This window comes from Chaetura pelagica, unplaced genomic scaffold (genome assembly GCF_000747805.2).
Source record: "Chaetura pelagica isolate M959 unplaced genomic scaffold, ChaPel_1.0 scaffold316, whole genome shotgun sequence".
Lineage (NCBI taxonomy): Eukaryota > Metazoa > Chordata > Aves > Apodiformes > Apodidae > Chaetura > Chaetura pelagica.
In genome coordinates, this window is record NW_009953497.1 from 1620730 (window position 1) to 1642238 (window position 21509).

At 46.6% G+C, this 21509-nt stretch overlaps 1 protein-coding gene across 1 annotated transcript in view; it reads right to left on the reverse strand.

Annotated features, from left to right (window-relative positions):
- Nucleotides 1-345: 345 nt before the first annotated feature.
- The window catches only part of GRIP2 (glutamate receptor interacting protein 2), a 58659-nt gene continuing 37495 nt past the window's right edge, over nucleotides 346-21509 (reverse strand). The window contains exons 17-23 of the mRNA XM_009999292.1: nucleotides 17397-17536; nucleotides 14920-15096; nucleotides 11693-11846; nucleotides 8620-8740; nucleotides 4870-5106; nucleotides 3003-3149; nucleotides 346-543 (exon numbers count right to left, since the gene is read on the reverse strand). Coding sequence (XP_009997594.1) covers nucleotides 346-543; nucleotides 3003-3149; nucleotides 4870-5106; nucleotides 8620-8740; nucleotides 11693-11846; nucleotides 14920-15096; nucleotides 17397-17536 — 1174 coding nt within the window. The remainder of the gene's footprint in view (nucleotides 544-3002; nucleotides 3150-4869; nucleotides 5107-8619; nucleotides 8741-11692; nucleotides 11847-14919; nucleotides 15097-17396; nucleotides 17537-21509) is intronic.

The window sequence follows — 21509 nt, forward strand, 5'->3', positions numbered from 1 at the left end:
CCTTCAGGCCGAGGAGGGTGTCAGAGGCAGGACCCCACACCCCGCAATGGGTGTCAGAGGATGCCCTGCCATGGGGGATGGCTGTGGATGTTCCTTCCTCCTGTCAGCAGCTCATCCCACCACCTCACGGCTGCCCTCAGCCTGAGATGCACATCCAGCTCTGACCTCCCCAGCAACATTTGGCGGTCTACAGACAACAGCTCACTGAAGACCCACCTCCCCATTTGAAGACTATGGTACACACAGAGTTTACAAATACCAGTGCAAAAAAAAACAGGAAAAACACCCCAAATACCACAACAGCTCAGCAGAGGCCCTGGGCACTGTCCTCTCTGCTCCCGCTGCTCAGAGCGTTTGGATGCTCGCCTTGACCTCGGTGCCATGGGCTGCCTGCCCCGGCAGCTCTCCATTCCCCGCCGAGGGAGCATCGGCAGCCAGTGCCAAGGGGTTTCTGCTGATCACCAGGTCCAGCTTATCTCCAGCCTCTGCAATCAGGGGAACAGCCAGACAGCAGTCAAAGTCTCTTGTTCGGATGCGGTTTACCTGCCGGGATGGATTTGGGATGTGCCAAGGGGAGGAACAACAGAAAGACCATGTTTGTTAGTCAGAAAATGCAAGGTCAGTGTTAAACCCACACCTGTGAAAACACACAACCCTTGGGGGTCCCTGTTTTCAGGTTCACAGCAGAGCAAAGCAGGGGCACCCCTCCAGGCTAAGCACATCCTTGCTTTGCTGAGAAACAATGCAATAACTCACAAAGGAAGGGGAAAAAAAAAAAAAGTCTGGATCAGGCACAAACCCTGACCCCCAGTGTCTGGGGCATTATTATAAGTATTAAACTCTTCAGAGCTCGAAACCAAAAAGCTGAAAATTTACCCAGTTCAAGCCTGTAGAAGAAAGGTTGCCATTTTTCATTATTTTTTTGCCATCACGGCTTTTACTGGCCTTAACTTTGCGATACAGGGTATTCAACACCTAGAAAACAAATACATCCCAGACCCTGAGTCTTCTGCCAATTGTTTTCCAGACCAGCCAGCAGTAAATCAAGACTATGCTGAACAGTTTCTGCTCCTGCTCTGTCTCCATTTATATCCTTCATTTCAGAGGAGTCTGGACGTATTTTACATGGGCTCAGAAGGTGGCTGCAAATTCCTTCTGCAGGATTCAGCAGTGAAAGTGCTTTTACTGCAGACCTTCAAGCACATTTCTAGGCTGGGTCACTTGCAAGAACCACCTCAGCTCTCTTGCCTACAGCTACCAGAGCACCTGGGCTTGGTGCCATCACAGCTCTGGGATGGAGGGGGCTGGCAAACAGCATGGGGAGGGGAAGAAGAGAAGGGAGAAAGGAATTTCCCACCCACTTTTGGAGCAAACATAATCCCTGGGGCCAGGTGTTGCTTTCTTCTCTGGGTAAGGGCTGGATGAGTCCATGCAACCCTTCCGTCCAAAACCCTTTCCCAGCATGACTACAGACCCACAGAGCTGGGCTCTGTGCCAGTAGCAGTGTCTCCCTAACCTAGCTGGTGTCCATACTGTTGGCCACAATACTGCTCATTATAGCTAAGGACAATTTCTAGAGCACATATGGACAAGGAAGGATAACCCAGGAGCTTGCTCTGCTTTTGCTCTACAGCAGCCAGGCTGCTCCACTGCAGAAGCACTGTCAATGCAATGCAATGCTCTGGTTATCCATCCAGCCAAGAGGCAGACAGAGGGTCTGTGACAGCAGGGACAAGGTGCTGCGCTGGCCTTCAGGCACATCAGCAAGCCTGTCAGGCAGCAGCACTGTGAAGCATCCTCAGCAATCTGTACTTCTCAATGGGAGCTGCATGTACCAGGTCTGCAATCCCTCATTCACAACTCCATACATCAACGGGATGGCAACCACCTCGTCTTCTCCTCGGTGTAAGCTGTGAGTTGCAGCGTGTGGGAGGGGCTGTTGGAAGCCCCCATGCCGCTCTGGTTAGGGTTTTGGGCACACCTCCCAGGGCACTTGGCACTCACAGAAAGTGACACATCCAACACTCAACAGAAAGGCAGTCCAGAGCCTAATTAGCTTCTTGTTCATTCTTGCACCAGCTTTTATTTGAAGCTGAGAAGGAATAATTGTAGAGCAGCCAACTGGCTAGAGACCATAACAAGCTTAAACAAGGTTCCCCACAGTGCTGCCAGTTCTCCAGTTACCTGATGTACATAATATATTGGCTCTACTGCTAACAACCCCCACCTAGAAATCAGTGAAACCAAATGTCTTGAGTGCTTCCAAATATGGTCACAATATCTGCATTTCCAAATGGTGGCAATTTTTCCATTGAGGTTGTACTCTCAGTTGCTATTTGACTTGCCCCAAAATAGTTGCTTCATCCATATAAATCTCCTCTCCAATCTCTGAAACTCACTATGCTCTTATTGTCCCTCTGCTACTCTGATAGGGTCACATTTATTACAGACTGTGTTTTTAAGTGGAGTTTTTATTCTGTTTCTCCATCAGCTCTTTCAGATAATATCTTTCAAAGAAAACATCCATGAAAAACACTTTGCTTGAAGGACGTGTTTTCTAGAAAACTCTTCTTGTTGTCAAAGGCATGCACAGAACTCCATGAACACCACTTAACTTCACCTGGGGTTTCGCAGGAACATATATTGCTAAATACAGTCTAATTCATTCAAATAATCACCCTCTTACACAGTAGGAAAAGGGCTGAGGGTAAGGGGGAGAAGCAGCACAACTTTCCAGTTGTTCCGAGCTGCCCAAGCTCAAAAAGGTCAGTGTCAGGCAGACTGTGTCCTGGAATAGGTGTAACCTAGAGGTACTGCCTAGTGATTTTTCATGATAGAACACAGGTCTCATTGAGTGCTTGGTGGCTAAGTGCTCACCTAGTTGGCTAACTATTACCTTTCATTAAATTTAGTGCTGCCATGGATGGGTCTCACTTCTCTCTTCCTCTCAGCCAGTCATTCACTCCATCCCAACCTCTAGAACTGCATTTTACATTTATTACCTGAAGCACTCTGTCATATGGCTTGAGGCCACACTGATCTGCTGGCCCACCCGGACGGACCATGTTTACATAGACACCTTTTTCCAGCAGACCATCCGAAACACTGAACCCAAAGTCTTCACTCTCAGGGTCTTTGTGGAGTGTCATCTGGAGGGGGTGAAACAGAACATGTTTTAATGGAGCAGATGAAAGAGGACATGTACAGAGTTTGCAGGACAGAAGTAGCACAGGTAATGTGTGTGGACCTACAGTAATTCTGTTCTGGGTCTCCTGGGTAGATTTTTTTTCAGACTGGGCAGCTAATACAGATTGAGCTTTATCTACCAGACAGCATCAGTTCAGGTACGTATCATGGGCAAATGCTTTGGTGACTGGCATACAAACCAACAACAGGGCAGTCCCTCTCTCTTGGATGTGGAAGAAAATCCATGCAGTGAAAGACAGACTGAGCTGCCATATTTCACCCAAGGACCCACAAAGCAACTGTCATTATTGGAGCATCACCTTCCCTGGCCCAAGTTGCACTGTGCACCCTCTGTGTATGCCAGAGCAGCACTTGAAAAATCAACATGTTCACAGAGAACTTTCAACATAGTGTGCCAAATGTGAAGACAGCTCATTTTTAATACATCACTGCAAGAACATTTAAACTTCCCCATATTATTCAAGAGTTATTTTCAGAAAAATGATATCAATAATGTACTGGGGACTAGAACTGGAGAACCTCATCACTCTTCCCTTGAGCACGTCTCTTGTCCTAGTAGAAAGGAGCTGTGCACTGCTGGAAGTGTATCTTGCCCTGGGATAACACCAGGAGCCAGGGACAACAGATTCCCCAACACCATCAAAATCTCCCTTTGTTTCCCATGAAGAGTGTATCTCTGCCATGTGTCTCTAACTCCCTCGCTGCATTCATGGCTGTGTGAGCCTCATGGATGTGAAGTCTTTGGGAAGAACAGTGCACATGAGGGCACACAGGGGCAGCCCACCTGGCTTTAACTTCATCTCTAAACACAGCCAACACTAGATGCTCCAGCAGAATGAAGAGTCACCCCGTAACATGCCTAATTACACAGCTTTCCTCCTTCAGGTACAAAGGAGTTTTATTTAAAGACATATTTGCCATGCCCTGAAGGACAAGAGCAGAACAAACATGAAATATTGCTTTTTCCAGCTACCATAACTGCAGGTTTTGTTGTAAACTCACACTAGGAAAGAAAAAGGCAATCAAATTTTTTTAATCCTCTCCAGCTACCCTTCCCTGCTTGCATTCTGCATCAGCAGCTTCTACAGTTAATTACTTCTAATTACCATTGCCTTGCACCATGCTTAAACTGGCTACATTCAGCTGGGTACTGAATTCGAACAAGTATCCCATCTTCAAAGCCCTACCTGTGTGCCCCTTTAGGAAGGACTGGGGTGGAGTGGAATGGGAGGGGAAATAAGTTATTTTCAAGTTACTGTAAGTTATTTTGTATAAGAAAATGGCCTATTGAAGAAAACATGCCACTAGCAAAGGGCTGAGAGATCTTCACAGGGCTGTACTTTGAGCTCTCTCACCTCTCGAGCACCAGTCAATGAAGTCCAAAACACTAGAACCTGTGATTCTCATATAATACAGGGAAACAGCAAAGCACAGGCTTAAACCCCACTGAAGCATGGTAGCTAAGAAGAGGTCCCTTCCTCTTAATATGAGCCTCTGGAGACCTTTGCTGCAAACCTTGTTGGGGGGCAGCTTTAAAAAGGAACATTTTCTGGTTGTCCCTCTGAACAAAGGAAATTTTCTACAAGGGTTACAAAGCTTCTACAGCTATTACTGTTGAGGTACCACAGTGCCACAGCCACCCCAACCCTCTGCTACACAGACCTTGTGAAACTCGAGGGGGGTAGGAGACATGATTTCCTGCATTTCCTTCTCAATCTTCTTCATGTCCCGATTCCTCTCATTCTTCTTGGCAGGGGAGCTGCTGCTCTCAGTCTGTCCACCATCACAGCTGGGGTTTGCTTTCCTCAATGGGCTCATTCCTGATGGGTTGACAGAGTCCAGTAGCAGCTTGCTGCCCTCCAGGCCCAGGTTGTGCACACTCCCTGTCATGATGGATGCCTGTAGGGCAAAAGCACAAAGTCACCCTGCTGAGCCAGCAGCAGGAAGAGATGGACAATGCAGCAATGAAAGTGACACAGACTGCAAAAAGGGGGGCATCATTATTCTCATTAACCAGATAAGTAAGTACCAAGAAGCTCTTCCATTTCCAGACCTCAGGAGCTTGCTGACAAGTCTATTACTGACCTGCTGTTTGCTCTCCCACCCCAAACATGGAGCTTTATGTCAGAATAAAACATTTTTGGAGCACGTCCTTATTGTTTGATGACCCTTTCTACAGAAACAGGGCCAGGCAAGCTCATCTTCTCCAGTAACCTTCTCAGTAGTAAAGAATGATGAACATTCTGATCTCAGGAATCTTGCAGAGGAAACACTGTCTGCCTGGCTCTTCTGCCCACGCCTGCAGGCTGCAGGTCACCATCAGCACTGCTCAGTGCTGGCAATGGCCCAGGGAAGTCAATTCCTTGGACTCCATTATGGCCAATTCAGCAGAGAAATTAGGATTTTATCTGTCAGTAAGTGGGAGCCGTCACTAAGCAAAACTGAGTTAAAAATATGAAATTAAGTAGTATTTAAGCCTGGTCATCCTTGATAGCATCCATTAAAAGGTGCCCCTAAGTAGATTCAACTCCATTTGCCAATGCTTTTCACTAATGACATTACATTCATCAAAGCTAACGAAGGAGTCAAGAATCCAGCCTGTGGAACCTCAGCTGGCTCCAGGTTACAGAGTCCATTTAAATGGCATAATGAAAAGTGTCATTTCAAAGTTCAGACTCCAAGGGTCTGCAGTCCCATTAAATGTCACAAAGTAGAAGAGAGAAAAGGTAGGAAGAAGATAGCAAAATTCCGTGATGCTAAAGGTGGCAAGTCAAAGAGCAATTGCTTCTGTGCACAGAGGAAATATCATCTGACTACATCTCTAATCAAGGCCCTCCAGCTCTTTGCTCCAAGCTGCCATAAAGGCAAGTAAAGCAAATTCTAGTGGCAGTGTGAAAATGCCAGCACTATCTACATTATCCCAAATAGGGATGGATAAAAAATGCAGAAAACCTTTTAGCTTTGAACTTTCTGGGTCTTCACACAAAAAGGACTTAATCAGCTCGAGTTTGGACAAAACTCAAATATCTGCTATATGCTGGAAGGATGATAAGTTACCACACACTTGAAACACAGTTCAACAAACACTGGTACAGCCATCCAGGGTACATTGTTCACTTAGCTCAGGCAGCCCTGGTACTCCCCAGACCACCACACTGTGCCACCACCAGCACTGCAGAGCTGAGAACAGAAAGCTCTGTGCACGTGGTGCTACTGTCCTCCCTGACATGCTGCAAATACCAAAACTGGCCTGAGAACACAACAGCATGTTGTTCCTATAACATTTGACCCTTTCCTTATCTGCAAGGTATCTAGATGCTCCTTGCAGCATCATAAGCAATTTGCCAGGTGCTTTGGGTTAAGTCCAAGGAGCAGAAAAGGGCAACTGTTCCTGACTTTTCCAGCCTCTGGCTGGACCATATTGTTTTTTCCCATGTCTTGGTTACTCTCAAAGCAAGGAAGGGACACATGCTCCACTAGCCATACTAGAAAGAGCCTCTTTCTACCCATACCTCATAGCCTGGGAGTCGACTGCTACTGTGTGTGAACCTGTTTCCAGGCTACTTTGGGTCACCTTGAGTAACTCTTTGTCAAATGAGGAGCATGAAGGGTTAAAGATTAAAAGAAATAATAAAAAATTCAAAAAATTAAATATATAACTATTATAAAATTGTAGGAGCCCAGATGCTGGGGCTTGGAAACCTGTGCTACAGCAAGAGCCCCAACGAACATTGCACCTCCCACAGCACACGGAGAGGGAGGAACCAGATTGATGGTACTTCAGGTTTGATAAAAGGGGAGTTGAAACCCACCAGGTTTCTGCTAAAAACACAGCACTTTTCTTTTATCCTTAGAATGTTCAAAAACATTCTAGAAATATGCTAAATACACCAAAACCCTAGAGTTGCTCAGCTTTTTGTAAGATTTCTTGACATTTTTTAAAGCGTTGCTATAACTGCCAAAGCTCTGAAGCCTTAAAACAACATTAATCAAAGGCCCACACATCCCTGCACCATGGATCCTTGGAAAAGGAAAAGAATTGGGCAGAATGAGATTTTCTCTGTTGTGGCATTTCACAGTAACCCAACATTTAAATGCTTGCCATTATGCATCTTTTCAGAGGAGTACTTTTTCTTCATCAGTCAATGAGAGTTCAGAAAGGTTGATAGTGGCTGCCTAAACTGATTTCTAAATGCACTCAGGTCTAGAAAATAAGTGATCAAGGGAAGAAATTATAGTTTGTGGGGGCTGAGAGGTTTGAGGATTTATGTGTTGGGTTTAGGGTTTTTTTAAGTCAGCATTTTCTTGCACAGTTAAGATAATAAATACACTGTTTCATGCTTCAGTACAATACATTTAATTGAGATTTCCTCCCCCACTTACAGTTGCTGAAGTTCAAGGAGGAAAGAACAATTAATAAGTCCCTTGTCACCAATATTGTCACATGTAGACCAAAACAGGACTTCCCTTTTCTACCTCCAATTATTCAGAAATTGCCTTTTCTCTCTGCAACTGTGCATCTAAGCAATCTGCAACTGTGCATAAAAACAGCCCCACTGGGGATGCACGACCCAGCAAGCTCTCCCCAGTCCTCTGCCCCCCAGAAGGCAGGAGGAGAGAGGAGCTGGTGGGGCCTCACTCCTCCTCCCTGGCTGAGGGAGCTGAGCTGGGGAGGAAGCAGCATGGGTCCCATCCTGCCAGAAAGGTTTGCTTCCCGCTGCTCAGCAGGCTCAAGGGGAGGCCTTTATTTGCATCCCACAGCTTAGAAATCCAGGCTCCTCATCCTATAACCGGACACAATAACACGACCTCCAAAGCATTTTGGATAAAGAAAAGAGAAAGTGGTTTGTGAAGAGAGGAAACACCTTTATTTCTGCAGGAAGCAATTACTTTCTCAGATTTTTCCACAGGGAAGGCTGGCTGAAAAGCTTCCAATTACCTATTTCACTGGAACAGTTTCCGGCAGAGTGACAGCTGAATGCAAGATGGATGTTGGTCCTGTCTATATTTGAAATAAGCCAAGGTTTCAGTCCCAGTGGGGCTTCTGGGGGCTCCTTTTGCTTGGTTTTTAAGTGCCTTGGACAGACAATATCTTTCCGAGCAGAGGGTTTACCATTTGATAGGGAAGGTTTGCCAAAGTCACATGAAGATTGCTGGCCAGCAACAGTTTGGAGCGTGGAGTTCCTGCTGGGGAAGTCAGCAGCTCAAAGAAAAAGTGCACGCAAGCAACTGTCTAACGAGCCACAGTTATCCATTAACACAAACTCTGTAATGGATTAAACTCAAACCCCTCTTCACACAACTGGCAGCACAGGGATGCTATGGGCAATGGACAGATCCGGGGAAACGGTCTTAACATTTACAACAAGAGCAAAACATTCAGACCAGCAGCAAATTCAGAACGTGGTTTACCTCAATCTCCCTCAAAAGTTCAGACTGGCCGCATGTTTCCAAATCCTCCAAAGCTTCTCCAAAAACACGCCAAAAACTATCCTCATGAGGGGTCTCAAGGCCATTTTGGCGGTTGGGGTATCTGTTGTAACGTAGGAACCAAACATTGTCAGCACTCTTCTGCAGCAGGATGAAAGCCATGAGGCTACAGCAAGTGTCTCACCAGTAAAAGCAGACTTGAAGAGTCTTCATATACAAAAGCAAACAATATGAACTTTTCAGACAAGAGTCCGAATACGAGACCTCCATGCATTTACTAACGGGGTAAGTGTCCTTCAAAGGAAGAATTAAGTTGGTGTAGTAATGTCAAAGTTCAAAGGGTAAATTAAAAAAAAGTGCCTGTAGGAAGATTGTAGGTTTAGGAAGACGCTTTGGTGAAATAGAGAAGTGAAAGAAAAAAGGATGCGTTATGGGTAAACCAGGAGCCTCAGAGACTGTTAGTACAAAGGCTGATGGGATAGAGCTCAGATCTGAGACACAGAACACCTGAGAAGAGAGAGAAAAACACAGAGGGTAACAGACATGGTGAGAAAATGATAAATACATTAGGTCTCTATGAGAGTAAATAATGCAAAGATGTATATAAAAATGATTGCATTGGGCTGGACAAATAAATGCACCATACACAGCCAGCAATATCGACAGTGTCGTGTGTAACCCATACAAACCCAGCTTCGTTTGCTTTGGGATGGCCAGGGAGCTGAACTGTTACTTTCAGGAAGTCCCTTTTTATTCTGTAGAACAGTCATGGCACTTACAGCTGTGTAAGATTGCAACCAGATCTGTCTACAAGGGAGGATAAGGACAGAGAGATCCTCTCAAGCTGGTACAAACACACATTAATGTGAACACCCTGTGTGTCTTTCTGGGGGTTCTGCAATTTCCCACCTTGGCAGTTTTAGCATCTCTTATCTCTGACCACAACCCAGGTTCAGTTCTCATACTTCTAAAGCAAAGAAAAATTAAACATGCTAAACTCTTCTGAATGAGCCAGAAAAGTACACCAGACAGTGCTTAGTGATCACCAGGCTCTGCAAAACTCAGACCCTCAGCACTCAGTTTAACAGAAGCCTCTCAAAGGAAATTCTCTGCAGCATTAAATCAAGGTCGTGATAAACTCATGTGTCACGGGGAGACACCCCAAGGGGACAGTGACTTGAGAGCAGCCCTAATGCATCTTCCACACATCCTACTAGGAGCTGCATGGATGAGGCTTCACCTCTGCAGCATCTGGCAGCATCGCTCAGGGCTTAATGGTCATCAGTGCTGCAGATGGGAAGGGATGCATATCCACCAGGGCCACTTAGCAAAGTCAAAACATTTTACTTCAGTACAAGTCAAAGAGAGGTTGGCCTCCATTAAATACATAATGACCCCTTGGGCTATTAATAGAGACTTTTTTCACATCTCTATTAACTGCAAAGGCTTTAGTACACACTTTGCTTTCCATCCACTGGTTTAAATGGGAGTCTGTAGCAGGCACAAAAGCACACACACACACTCTTGCTCCTTGTGGGATCATGACCTGCCTGGAGAGAGCACACTATCTGATATGTCTTACTGCATTTTAAATTTACCCCCCACCTCTCCCCAGCTTTTAAAGGGCAGTAGCCTTTACACCCAGCAAAAAGGTCAAAAAAACACCCAGCAAGACTTTATAAAAACAAACCAAAAATTTCCCTCCAAAAGGAATTTTTGATTCTTTCCCCTTACTCATTTCCTTCCTCTGCTCCCAGGTTCCCAAAGAGGCAAATGTCTGTTCCAGTTACCAGTTTCTTGCCTCTCAGATCAGTGATACAACAAACATGTCCAGGACGTGGATGAATCAGTCCAGGCTCACACTGCCGGGTCAGGAGGTGTTTCCAGGCTAAAGCTGGTCAGGGTCAGAGATATTTTGTTTTTCTCCCTAATAAAGAGGGCTCAGTGGCATGAACCGTTTCACTTGCACTTTGACATCAGGGCTTAAAGCCCTCATTAGGGACACACAGGCTCGGATTTGCTAACTCCAGCAGCAGGTGACCTTGCTGGGAGGGCCACAGGGATCAACGACCTCAGCGAGCGGCTCTCGCTGCGAGGCAAAACAAGAACAAAGTCTCTGCTGCTGCCAGCCTTCCTGCCAGCTTGGTCATCTTTAAATAGGTGGAAATGGCCATGAGATGTTCTAAGGGGTTTGTTTGGACAAACAAAAGTTAAGGGAAAATAAAAAATAATTTTTAAAAAAAAGAAAAAAGGACCAACGGTAACAACACGACACACACAACTATGGGGACTCTGGAGGATGTTGAGGGGAGGGTTAGTTAGGAAGAAATTGGGCTTTTCCACCATGTGTGGCTCAGCGAGGGGCAGCCTCTGGCCAGGGCAGATCCAGCAGGATTTTCACCCAAAGTGAGGGGCAGCTGCAGCCTCCTCCACAGTCCTGGGAGGTGTTGCAGGATTTCTCCCACGCTGGCTGAGCTGGGGGATTAATTTAACCATGCTCCCTCAGAGAGGCTTTGTTTGTGGTGTTAGAAGGGCCAAAGTGTGATGGAGAGAGACATCCAGCTCCAGCTTTGGGAAATTTTAACTTGGGCATGCAACCTGCTACTGGTCCTCTAAGAGCCTTTTTGGCTTTGTGGTACTGAGCTGTTGTAAAGCTGCATCCTCACTCAAAAAAATCTGGCCAACACATATGGGGACAGCCCTGATCATCTCTATTTATTACATCTGAACTATGAAAATACTGCAGCCTTTTCATGGCAGGACTACGAGACATGGTAAGAATCTGTGGTTCATGCAGCTGACACTGACCTAACTCCTGACACAAATGTCACCTGGACATGACAGACATGCCACAGAGCTACACCCAGGGTAACTTGGCAGTGTGGGGGTGGTTCAACAGAGCAGATCACCACCTCAGTATCCCTCCCCATAGCTGCCTGATGCCAAGAGGACATCGCTGGCTGCTCCATCACATTTCCATACCCATTTCTCCCTGTGCAGCAACATCCACATTTGCAGATGATGTGCCTTCCTGCCTCCTCCCACCCCTCTGTACCTGCTGGGCTTGTCCCAGTCGTCTTCACTGAAGCTTCCATCCATGTAGGGGTAGTTTTTCCTGGGGTCCCCCGGAGGAGTGCTGCTCTTTTGCCTGCTGTGTCTCCATTCATGGGGATGGAGGGCTATACCTGCAGCCTGAGGTATGTATGTACCTAGGGAAGGAAAAGGGGATGGAGGAGAGTGGTAGAAGAGAGGGTAATACCTGGTCAGAAAACCTTGAGCCAGGAAAGCCTCCTTCCCCAAGTCCCAAACCTGAGGTCATCTGGACTGAATCCTGTTTTCACTTCAGCCATCCAGAGGGTTCTTCCCTCTTCTTCAACCATTCGTCCCATCTCTTCTTGCTTTAAGCAAAACAGCCTCTCAGAATCTTGTCATAAGGTGCCCCATTTCCCCTTTGCTCTTCCACTTCTGGGATCCACAGACCTGGGACTACACATACCCTCAGATGCAGCTGCTACCCCCAGCCAGCTCCAACCTTAGTTACCTGCTGCTGCTTCTGCCCTGAATCCAACAGAAACTGAGCTGTTAAAGAAACCACCTTTATATGCAGCAAGTCCTTTAAAGGGTAAAGAGAAGATGCTGCCAAGCCTCACTCAGCATGCCCAACCCCATTGGTTTTGAGGGATTTGGAAGTCTGATTTCTATTGGGAAAAAAATAAATACATATTCTTTTAGATTCTGAACTGTCTTTAGGACTTAATGGATATCACGGAAAAAAAAATAATAAAAAATAAAGTGATAGGATATAGAAGGACAGCAGCAAAGAAACTGCATCCAGAGGAGCCTGACACAACAGCCTCCTGTCAACAAGGGTGATGGTGCTGGGGGTACCAGCTGATGACTGCAGTGTGTTCAGCAGTAGTAAGTGAGGAAGAACCAGGCCTGATCTTGAGAGTTACCAGCCAGTTCCTGCAGCTGGCAGAGACCTCCCCTGCCTTTGGGATCAGCTGGTGCAGATGCAGAAAACTACTTCAAGGACCATGTGTGTGAAAGGCAAGGAACAAGAAGAAAAACTCTGCTGGCTTGAGAGAAGTGGAGGCTCATCTGTAACACATTTGACAGGAGATCAATATGGACCATTAGGATGAAGTAAGACAATTTTTGCTGTATTTGTCCCCAAGGATTCCCCTGTACTGTGGTGTCTCACTCTGGACATGCAAATCCAACACTACCAAGTCATAAGATCCCCAGGTCTCACAAGGAATTGTGTCAACAGAAACTTTCCAAAACAAAGCTTTCCTCAGCAGTGTCAGTGCCATCTGCAGTGGAAATAAATCTCTCAAGTCCTCTGCCCACCTCCTTCTGCCCATTCAACATTTCAGAGAAATCATCCTCACAGCCTTTCCAAGAAACATTGTACACTTCCATCACATTCTATGCCAAGTGAACAGGAAGAGGCAATGAAGAAACACATAATTAAGGGAGACTTGACCTCCCAAACAGCTTAAGAGCACTGGAAATACCCAAAGACAATGCCAGCACTTTCTTTGAAAATGCCAAGACCTGTTATTTCACTTAGCTGAGCATTTCCTCTGTGTGTTTTTTAAAGGTTAGACTTCTCTGGAGACAGCCCCAGAAGGGCTTGCCAACATCTTTCAGCATTAGGCGCATTCGCTGCCTGCCTGAGCAGAACAGGGTCCCTGGATGCAGGTCCTTGCAGCAGGTGGGCAGCAGGTTGGAGCTGGGCACAGGGTGCCGGGGACCACAGGGGTACGTATGTGTGCAGAGTTGTCACTTGGGTGCCACCAGTTTCACCTCCTCTTTGCAGGCTGGATCCCTGGGATGAAGAGCCACCTGGTGGCCTGTTACCACCAGGCCCAGCACAGCTCCCTTATCCAAACCCTTCCCTGAGTGCTTTCCTGAAGCTGTGGGTGCATCTCAAGCCCACAAGGCTGCAGAACCCAATCTATAGTTCTCCATTTGGGGTGCAGACCCCAGTCTCCAAGCTCTGTGCTTTCCCTGCCCATCTCATGGGCAACCCTGCGTGTCCTTCTCCCTGCCCTCCAGCACCCCTCTTCCCAGTGAGCACCAGCACACCAGCCAAATGTAATTAATTACTGGGGAAGCCAAGAGAGCCCCTGCAGCAAAGGTGCAGCCTGTGGATGTTGGACAGCCTGGCATCAGCCCCAGGAACCAGGGCTTGGGCTAATTACTCCTTCTCAATTTAGCAGTAAAAGCAACTGCTTTGCTAAATCCCGTGTCCAGCTTGTGTTAACATTCAATTAGATGGAGAAGGATTGCAGCGTTATGAAGGCCCAGGGATTCCTCCTTAATGAAGCCTCATGTCCCAGCTGCATTCCCAGATTAAGACTTCAGACAAACAGAGGCTGAAGGAAGACACAAGCATGGTGGAAGACACACACACAAAGTACTGTCCTGTGAACTCTCCTAAGCCAGAGTGCAGCGAGCACAGGCACGTGCCTTGCTCAGCATTTGGAGGTGCTTTGCAACACCACTGCTGCTTCTCTCCCTCTTCTCACATTCTGCTCTGAACAGCAGTCTTCTCACCAACTTCCTTTTGCAGATGTGATTCAGGGTTTTGTTTTATTTCACCATGGGCTAATAAGAGCTTACGACACTAAACATGAACTGGAATAACTATTTTCCAGTGATTCCCTCCAAGTAAAAATCTGTTCCCATGACTAGAGCATCCTCCATCCCAATTCCATGTGTCTGCCAGAAGCCACAGCTGAATAAACCTGGCCTTGAAGCCATGTGTTCATCTGATCACTCACTAGAGGGCTAAAGATACTTTCTTGTAGTATTATCTTAATTATTTTGTTAACTGAGTGCTTCTAGTCACAAGACATTCTTGTGGATTTTAAAACATCCTGAAGAGGATTAATATGTCCTACGTGGCCTCTCTGGAGAATTAAAAGTGGGCTATGAACCAAGTACTCTGTTATACAAATGGACAGTGAATACTTTCCCTGATTATGTGAATTATAAAGGTCTGTAATGGTTTTGAAAAGGTTGCAAACTGTTTCTTGCCGTATAAGCCAGAAGAAATGTGCCAATAAGAAACTAAACCAGATACAGCAACTCAGAGCACTACATGACTGAACAAAAAATACATTTTGTTCCTTGCTGGAAGTAAGAAGCCATGCAGATGCTGTCAGACCACAGTCTTAGGCTCACATTCAGTCTCTAGACAGGCTCAGGGGCTCTCCCTGTCTTCACCTTGGCCCAGAGACCCCTAAGAAAACTCTGGAAGCTCTGGCTTACCTTGGCTTCCATACCCAGCATCAATGCCGGAGCCATCCCAGGACTCCATAGCACTGTCCACACTAGGAATTGTGGTGGCGTATATCTCAGACAGCTTGCTGGTTTTCTGAGAGTCTGTCAGTTCATCTTCTGGGTCACTCACTTCATTTATACTCCCCGACTTCTTGGGATAGGATTCTGAAACCAGAGCACACCTCTTTAGCAGGCAGGAAGAGCAAGCCTCAGGGAAAGGCTTATGCTGACATGGGAGCATGCCCAGGTACTCCAAGTCTTTTGAAGAACCTTCTTAGCTCTTCAAAAGTAGCTGAGAAAAGCCTGTTCAAAAATGTTGAAAGGCTTTCAGGCAGTGCTCGTATCTCAGGCTGAATCAAGAAAAAATGCCTGAGTTTTAGCATATGGAACATAAGGAGCAACCAATGGGGATTTGAGGATTCCCAAATATGAGAGAGTTGGGACCTAATCTCAATTCACAAAGGCATCCTCTTGTGTCTCTGTGAACAGCCCTGCCCAGAGAAGTGTTGGCCTTTGCAAGCCATAACCCACAGCTTCTCTGGTCTCAGAGAACCTCTTTTTACTCAGGTTAGCAGTCCTTCCAGCCTGGCATGCTGCTGGCATGATCTGCCTTTGGGAACAGGACCCAGACAGTGCCAGAGCAGCACCTAGTCAGGGTACTGGCTGCAAACTTTCAGTTCTAAGCAGATTTCTCAGTGAGATTCCAAAGGCAACACAGCCTGGTCCCAAACTGCAGCAGCTGAAGTTTTATCCCCTTTCCAAGATAGTACAATCTGGTTTCAGTTCGGGGCTAATCACCACCTCTCCAAGAGTCTCCCATGTGGTGTCACAACAATGGTGGAATTCCTGGGCCGGGTGTTTTGAGGCAGAAGTTTCCTCTGACTAGTGATTGGAAAATGGAAATCTGAATGTGGGTGATGAAGCTTAGACCTTTCTTTCCGTTATTTTAGTAATAATAGGCCCTTATTATCATTATATCAAATTCCTTTTCAGGCAAAAAGCTATACAAGTTGTCTCAGCACAAGCATTTCTTTGTGCTGAATATTTTAAAGTCCTTGTTGAATAGAAATCATGTTAACCATCCACGCCCTGGATCTGTGACTCATGGAGAATGGGATAAAAAGCCCTCTTAAGGTCCACATTTGTCAATGAGGACAAATTACCAAATAAAGGTTGGTGTCCTGAAAGTCCCTATTTTCCAAGTATTCAGAAGATTGCTCACCATTATTAACTCAAGATTACCTTGAAATTTCAATTACACCTGCTTCGTTCTCAGAATGATTAATTAAATCATTAAATCTCCAGCTGGCACTTGCATGTCAATTATTTCAGCAAGTGGCTGTGACAATGCTAAATGTCAGCAGGGTGGGGAAAGAGGATTTCAGACCAAGATCAGGCCACTTAGCTGCAGAGAACAAGATTAGAGTTTCCTGAGGAGGAATCAATTCCCCAGTTCTACCCTCTATTTGCTAAGTCACCACACCCTGCCTGGGCTTCCTCCGTTCATAAAACAGGAGCATTGCCACACATTTGCAAACTGCCTTGAGATCTACAGAGCAGTCCAGAAGCAGGACAGACATCCCATCAGCCACACCTGCTTGGAAGCACCGTGGCCACTGGTTGGGTAGGTCCAGGTAAATCTAGAGGCTGCAGGAGAAGGGCACAAGCAAGACAGAGAGTACTGGGTGTGGGGAGAGACAGAAATGCAGCCAGAGTGCACCAGCTACTTTCTGAATTTGATGAGAAAGCCTCTGTTTGGTTGTGATTACACAGTCAAGGAGAAAAGTTTCCATGTTCGCTGCTTTCTCCAAACCCCACTGCACCCTCTAAAAAAGTTGCCTGCCTGGACTAAGTGTGCTCCTGCTCTTCAATTGTCAAGAACAGCTTCAAAGCCACAGGGAGCTTGGCAGGGAAATTAGAAGGGAATTTGTAGAGTGAAGGGAGATGCTTTGAAAAATTATTTTAGGACGCCAAGCCAGAAAAGGGGCTTTATTTATTGCCAAACACTTTCAAAAAGTTGAATTAAAGGTGGGTTCTGGTTTTGGTTTTGTTTGGGGTTTTTTTCATGTACTCTACTAACTCAAAGTCCCCTTACTCATCTTGGGGGTGACACTTTTAAAAGAATCTGCAGTCTTTTACTTTAAAAAGCAAATGCTGCTTCAGTTCTGTGTGAAACACCCACACAAACAGGGAATAGCACCAATGGCACAAGGTGTCAATCTGAAAAAAAATATTATAGTCAATAAACCTGCTGTCTCTTCCCAGTACCACAGAGAGCCCCTGGGTTGCCTTTTTAAAAAAAACACTGTGAGTCAGAAGTAAAAAAAATACACCCACATTTTTGCCTCTGTCTCCAGCCAAAAGGAAAGCCAAGGAAAACCCACAGCAATACCTGCTCCATCAGCTGGTGTCCCTGCTGGGCTGCACCTTCACCCTCCCACCCCAAACAATGCTCTCCAACTCACTCTCCATCTGCTTCTTGATCTTCAGAGTGACTGTCTCTCCTGCCATCTGCAGCAGGTGAATGGCCTCGCTCAGTGGTTTGCCCTTGAGGCTCACGTTGTTAATGGCTAATATCCGGTCCCCAACATGGATGGCTCCAGTTCTGGAGAGAAAAAGGCACTGTTAGAAATTTCAGAGAAGCAATTTGCCTCTGCGAGACAGGCCATTAAGTTGTTCCTTGAATCAATAGCATTTTAACTCTCAGTGCTTTCAAATATGTCTTGGTTTCCCCTTGGTATTGCTGTACACCCCTGATTTCCTCTCCCTCACCAGTACCAGGACTCTGGGTGCCCCCCACACCTTCCACCTGTGCATACACACACAACCAGGCACAGAACATATGCACTCCTTGGACCCCAGGGCCCTCAGGAGCTGGGACTGCACACCAACTTACAGTCAAAACTCTTCAAAGCAAAGGAGTCTACTTTCTAAAAGCACAAACACTTCCAGTGTGTGATGCTTGCTGGTTATCACACATAGAACTGAAGGACATGTTCACAGTGATGGAAAGAAATGATGAAACAAACCTAGAAACCCCTCGAAAAACAAAACAAAACCAAAAGGGCCCAACACTGATTGTGTGTACTAGCATGAGGTGAAAGACTTGCAGATCAGTTCATGATGTGTTGAAGGCTCACCCCTACACACTATGTCACTGACTTTCTCCATCAGGACCAGCACTCTGGAAGAGGTTACTGTGTTTTATTGCACAGCCACGTTCCAGCACTGCCTTCTGCTCTTGGCTAAGTAAATCCTCAGGCTTCAGAAACAGCCAGGAGCAAGCTAAGAAGTCATGGGAATTCTCCCCCTTCTCCTCCATCCTTCTGTGTCTGCCCTCAGACAGGGGCTCACTTCAACTCTCCCCACATTTGTTGCAGCTCCAGGAAGAGCAGGCAGGACAGGATGTATCCATGGCCAGAGCTGGCACCTGAGGCAGGAGCTGCCACTCTCCCACCGAGCTCACTGCACTCCTGCTCCAGCTCCCTGACAGCAGGAAGCAAGAGCAGCAATCCTCTCCTCCTCCAGCACTGCCTTGAGTTTTAGCTATCAGGAACCTGTGTGACTGAGCCAGAAGGAGATGCAAATCTGGACTGCAAGATCTTTTTGTCCATGGCAAGGCAATATGCTTCTTTCAGGTTACATCTCCAAATTAGGCTGCAGAATCAGGATTTGATACTTTGCCTCAGGCACAACAGCTCCTTGTCTTTCCCCAAAGTACAAAACTTTTGCAGACACCATGCTATGAAACATCTACTATAAGTACATCAAACTGGGAAATGTAGCCAAACCCCAAGCAGGACTGTTTGGTTTGCTGCTGCTGTGATACTTGGACAGTGCCTTGAAGGTCCCATCAGCCACTAGATGTCCATCTTGTCCCATCCACATCAGCCTGAAAAAGCCCTCAGGAAAAACTTATGAAAAACCAAACAAATTGCAGATCAAAATGATACCAGAGTATTTGTTTCAGCTGCGTGATTGAAAAAAAAAATAAATATTAAAAAAACAAGCTTAACTGCTGGCAGTTAAAAGGAGATCCTGGGCTGGCTGCAGTGGTTCAGCATCTGAGGGCCTCCTGCTGTAGCCCTGAACCCATCATGGAGATGCCATCTCCTGTCCAAGACACCAGCCCCACCACCCTCCTCAGAACAACGTGGCTGCTCTGCAGAACTTGTGAAAGTCCCTCAGTAGGGAAAAACATAGAAACAATGGAAGAGAAAGGTCTTTTCTTCAAGGGGGGAAAAGTAAATAAAAGTCCAGTCCTCTCATCTGTGCATCTCCAGGCACCCTTGTGAGGACAAGCAAACAGAAGACAAGCAGGACCAACAGAGAAAACTGTTTCTAGGTAATAACCCTTGTGCTTCTACATCCTCACCAACAGTCCTTAATTCACCTCAAACAGAAAACAGCCCAAGGAGTTGCATGCTCCATGTGCCTTCTTGCTCAGAGGACACATGCAAGAGCAGAACTGAGCAGCAGGTAAGTTGCAAGGTGTAAAAGGAGCTGCAGGCACTTTTCAGCAAGCACTGGAGCAGTGGTGGTCGCATAGCTGTGAAAGGGATTTACTTGGCACACGGGCAGGGCCACCATCCCATCTACCCTCTTCCAACGGGGTTGGTGCTGAGCACTTCTGGACAAAAACCCTCCTCCCCCCATTTAACCAGGTGGCACTACAGGAGGCTGATCAAGCACTGAAAAGTACTGTTGGAGAGCAGGAACCATTACACCTCAACAAGAAGTGAACAGTATTGTTCAGGCACACTCACTTTCCCAAGAAGGAAACAAGTGCCATGGCCCAGGCTAAAGCCACGTGCAGACACTGCAGGAGGGAAAGGAGAGACTAACATGGGAAAGAACCACCACTCAACACCAACCTAAAAGCCTGAGCTGCCTCTCTACATTTCTATAGGATCAGACACGTACAAGGAGAAAAATGTTCAAGGTCAAGATAAAACCCAGATCATCTGAATCTGAAGCCTTTTCAGCTTAGACACCCTGTCAGCTGCTGTGACAGACTCATGACAGATCCTAGAAGACATCCTGCCTCTCCATCATCAAGTGAGCAGCCCAAGCTGCAGCACAGACACTTTATGACCTATATGGGGCCAGCATATCCCCATCATCAGATGCTGGGATCTGGTCCACCCTGTACCAGCACTGCTGGAATACATCCTGTGCTCCAGCAAAAGCCAGGGATAGCTTTGGGTTTAAATCCCTGTCCTTCGGAAACCCATCCCACCCTTCAAAGCCTCCATAAGGGTGCCTGTGGCACAGGGAAAGGTAGTGACAGCAGGAAAGGGACACTTTTGGCTAAAACCAGGACCACTCCTCTTCCCTTGACAAGGTCTAGCCAGTCCCTTCTGTTACTCCCAGGAGAAAAACATGTACCATCTCAGCAGAAGAATATGCACCTTTCTGTAGGCAGCCTTCATCTCAGTGCTCCCCACCCTCCCCACAGGGAGCCAAGATTACCCAGATAATTTCCCTTGCAGCTCCATCCCCAGACTGCACCCCACTCTGCACAGGTGCCATTATTTGTCAGTCCAACAGGGAAGGTACTGCATTTCTCCATCACTCTTCTCAAAAGGCTCTTCCCTCCTCCCTGCCTGCCAGCTCCTGATCAAAATTCAGTAGTACTGCAGCACTCGCCTGCACTAGGTTTCTCTGGAGCAGTCACTGATGTGTATCTGAGTTTGAAGGAAGAACAGCCATGGCATTGCAAAAGGATCTGAGAGAAGCAAGGGTACAAGACTGTCTTCTGAGCCTGACAGTGTTTGGACTTTCTGTCCTTAACCTCTCCCGCGCTGGGCTGCAGGTGTAGTGCAGAACTGCTGTGCAGAGAAACATTGGATAATCTAGAGCTACTGTTTTCTAGGGGAAAAGACAGTATCCTGCAGTGGCAAGCAGTGATACAAAACCCCCAAGGAGAAGAACCACTCATTACTTAGTCCATCCCTCTTCCTTGCTTCCTGGGAGACACTGATGTTCTGCTTATTGTACCAAGGGAAAGGAATGGAAACGTGCAGCAGCATGTGTGCTGAGAGCTCAGGGGACCCAGTGCAGGACGGGCACTGAGCTGTTTTACAGGCCAGCTAAGAGGGAGTGTAGCCTTGAAACAGAAAGCACCAAAAGGTCAGACCTGCAGTCAAACATCCCGAAGGTCTATTACTTTACACCTATTTGTTCAGGGCTTTTTTAGCTGCTGTTCTGCCTGTCAAGCAGCACAGGGTAAAGCAACCCTATAAGAAGTGTGAGTCAGGGCTGCTGAAATGATCTATTTACAAGTCACAGCTACAGTATAGACAGATTAATTAAGATACAGTGTATGACTCAGTTCCACCTTATATTCTCAGCAATGTCCTGATCCTTTAAATCCCACACATGCACATACATTCAGACACAGGCACACACACAGTCAGCCTCCCCAGTTGCCAAAGGTAAATCTGCTCCTATATCTATGCAGCATAAATGCCTGCTGCTTGAAGCACACCAGCCCTGCACTGAGACACCTCCATCCCTAGCAGACTAATGACCAGCAAGGATGGGCCAGAAGCCCCCTGAGATCTGTGGTTTCAGCA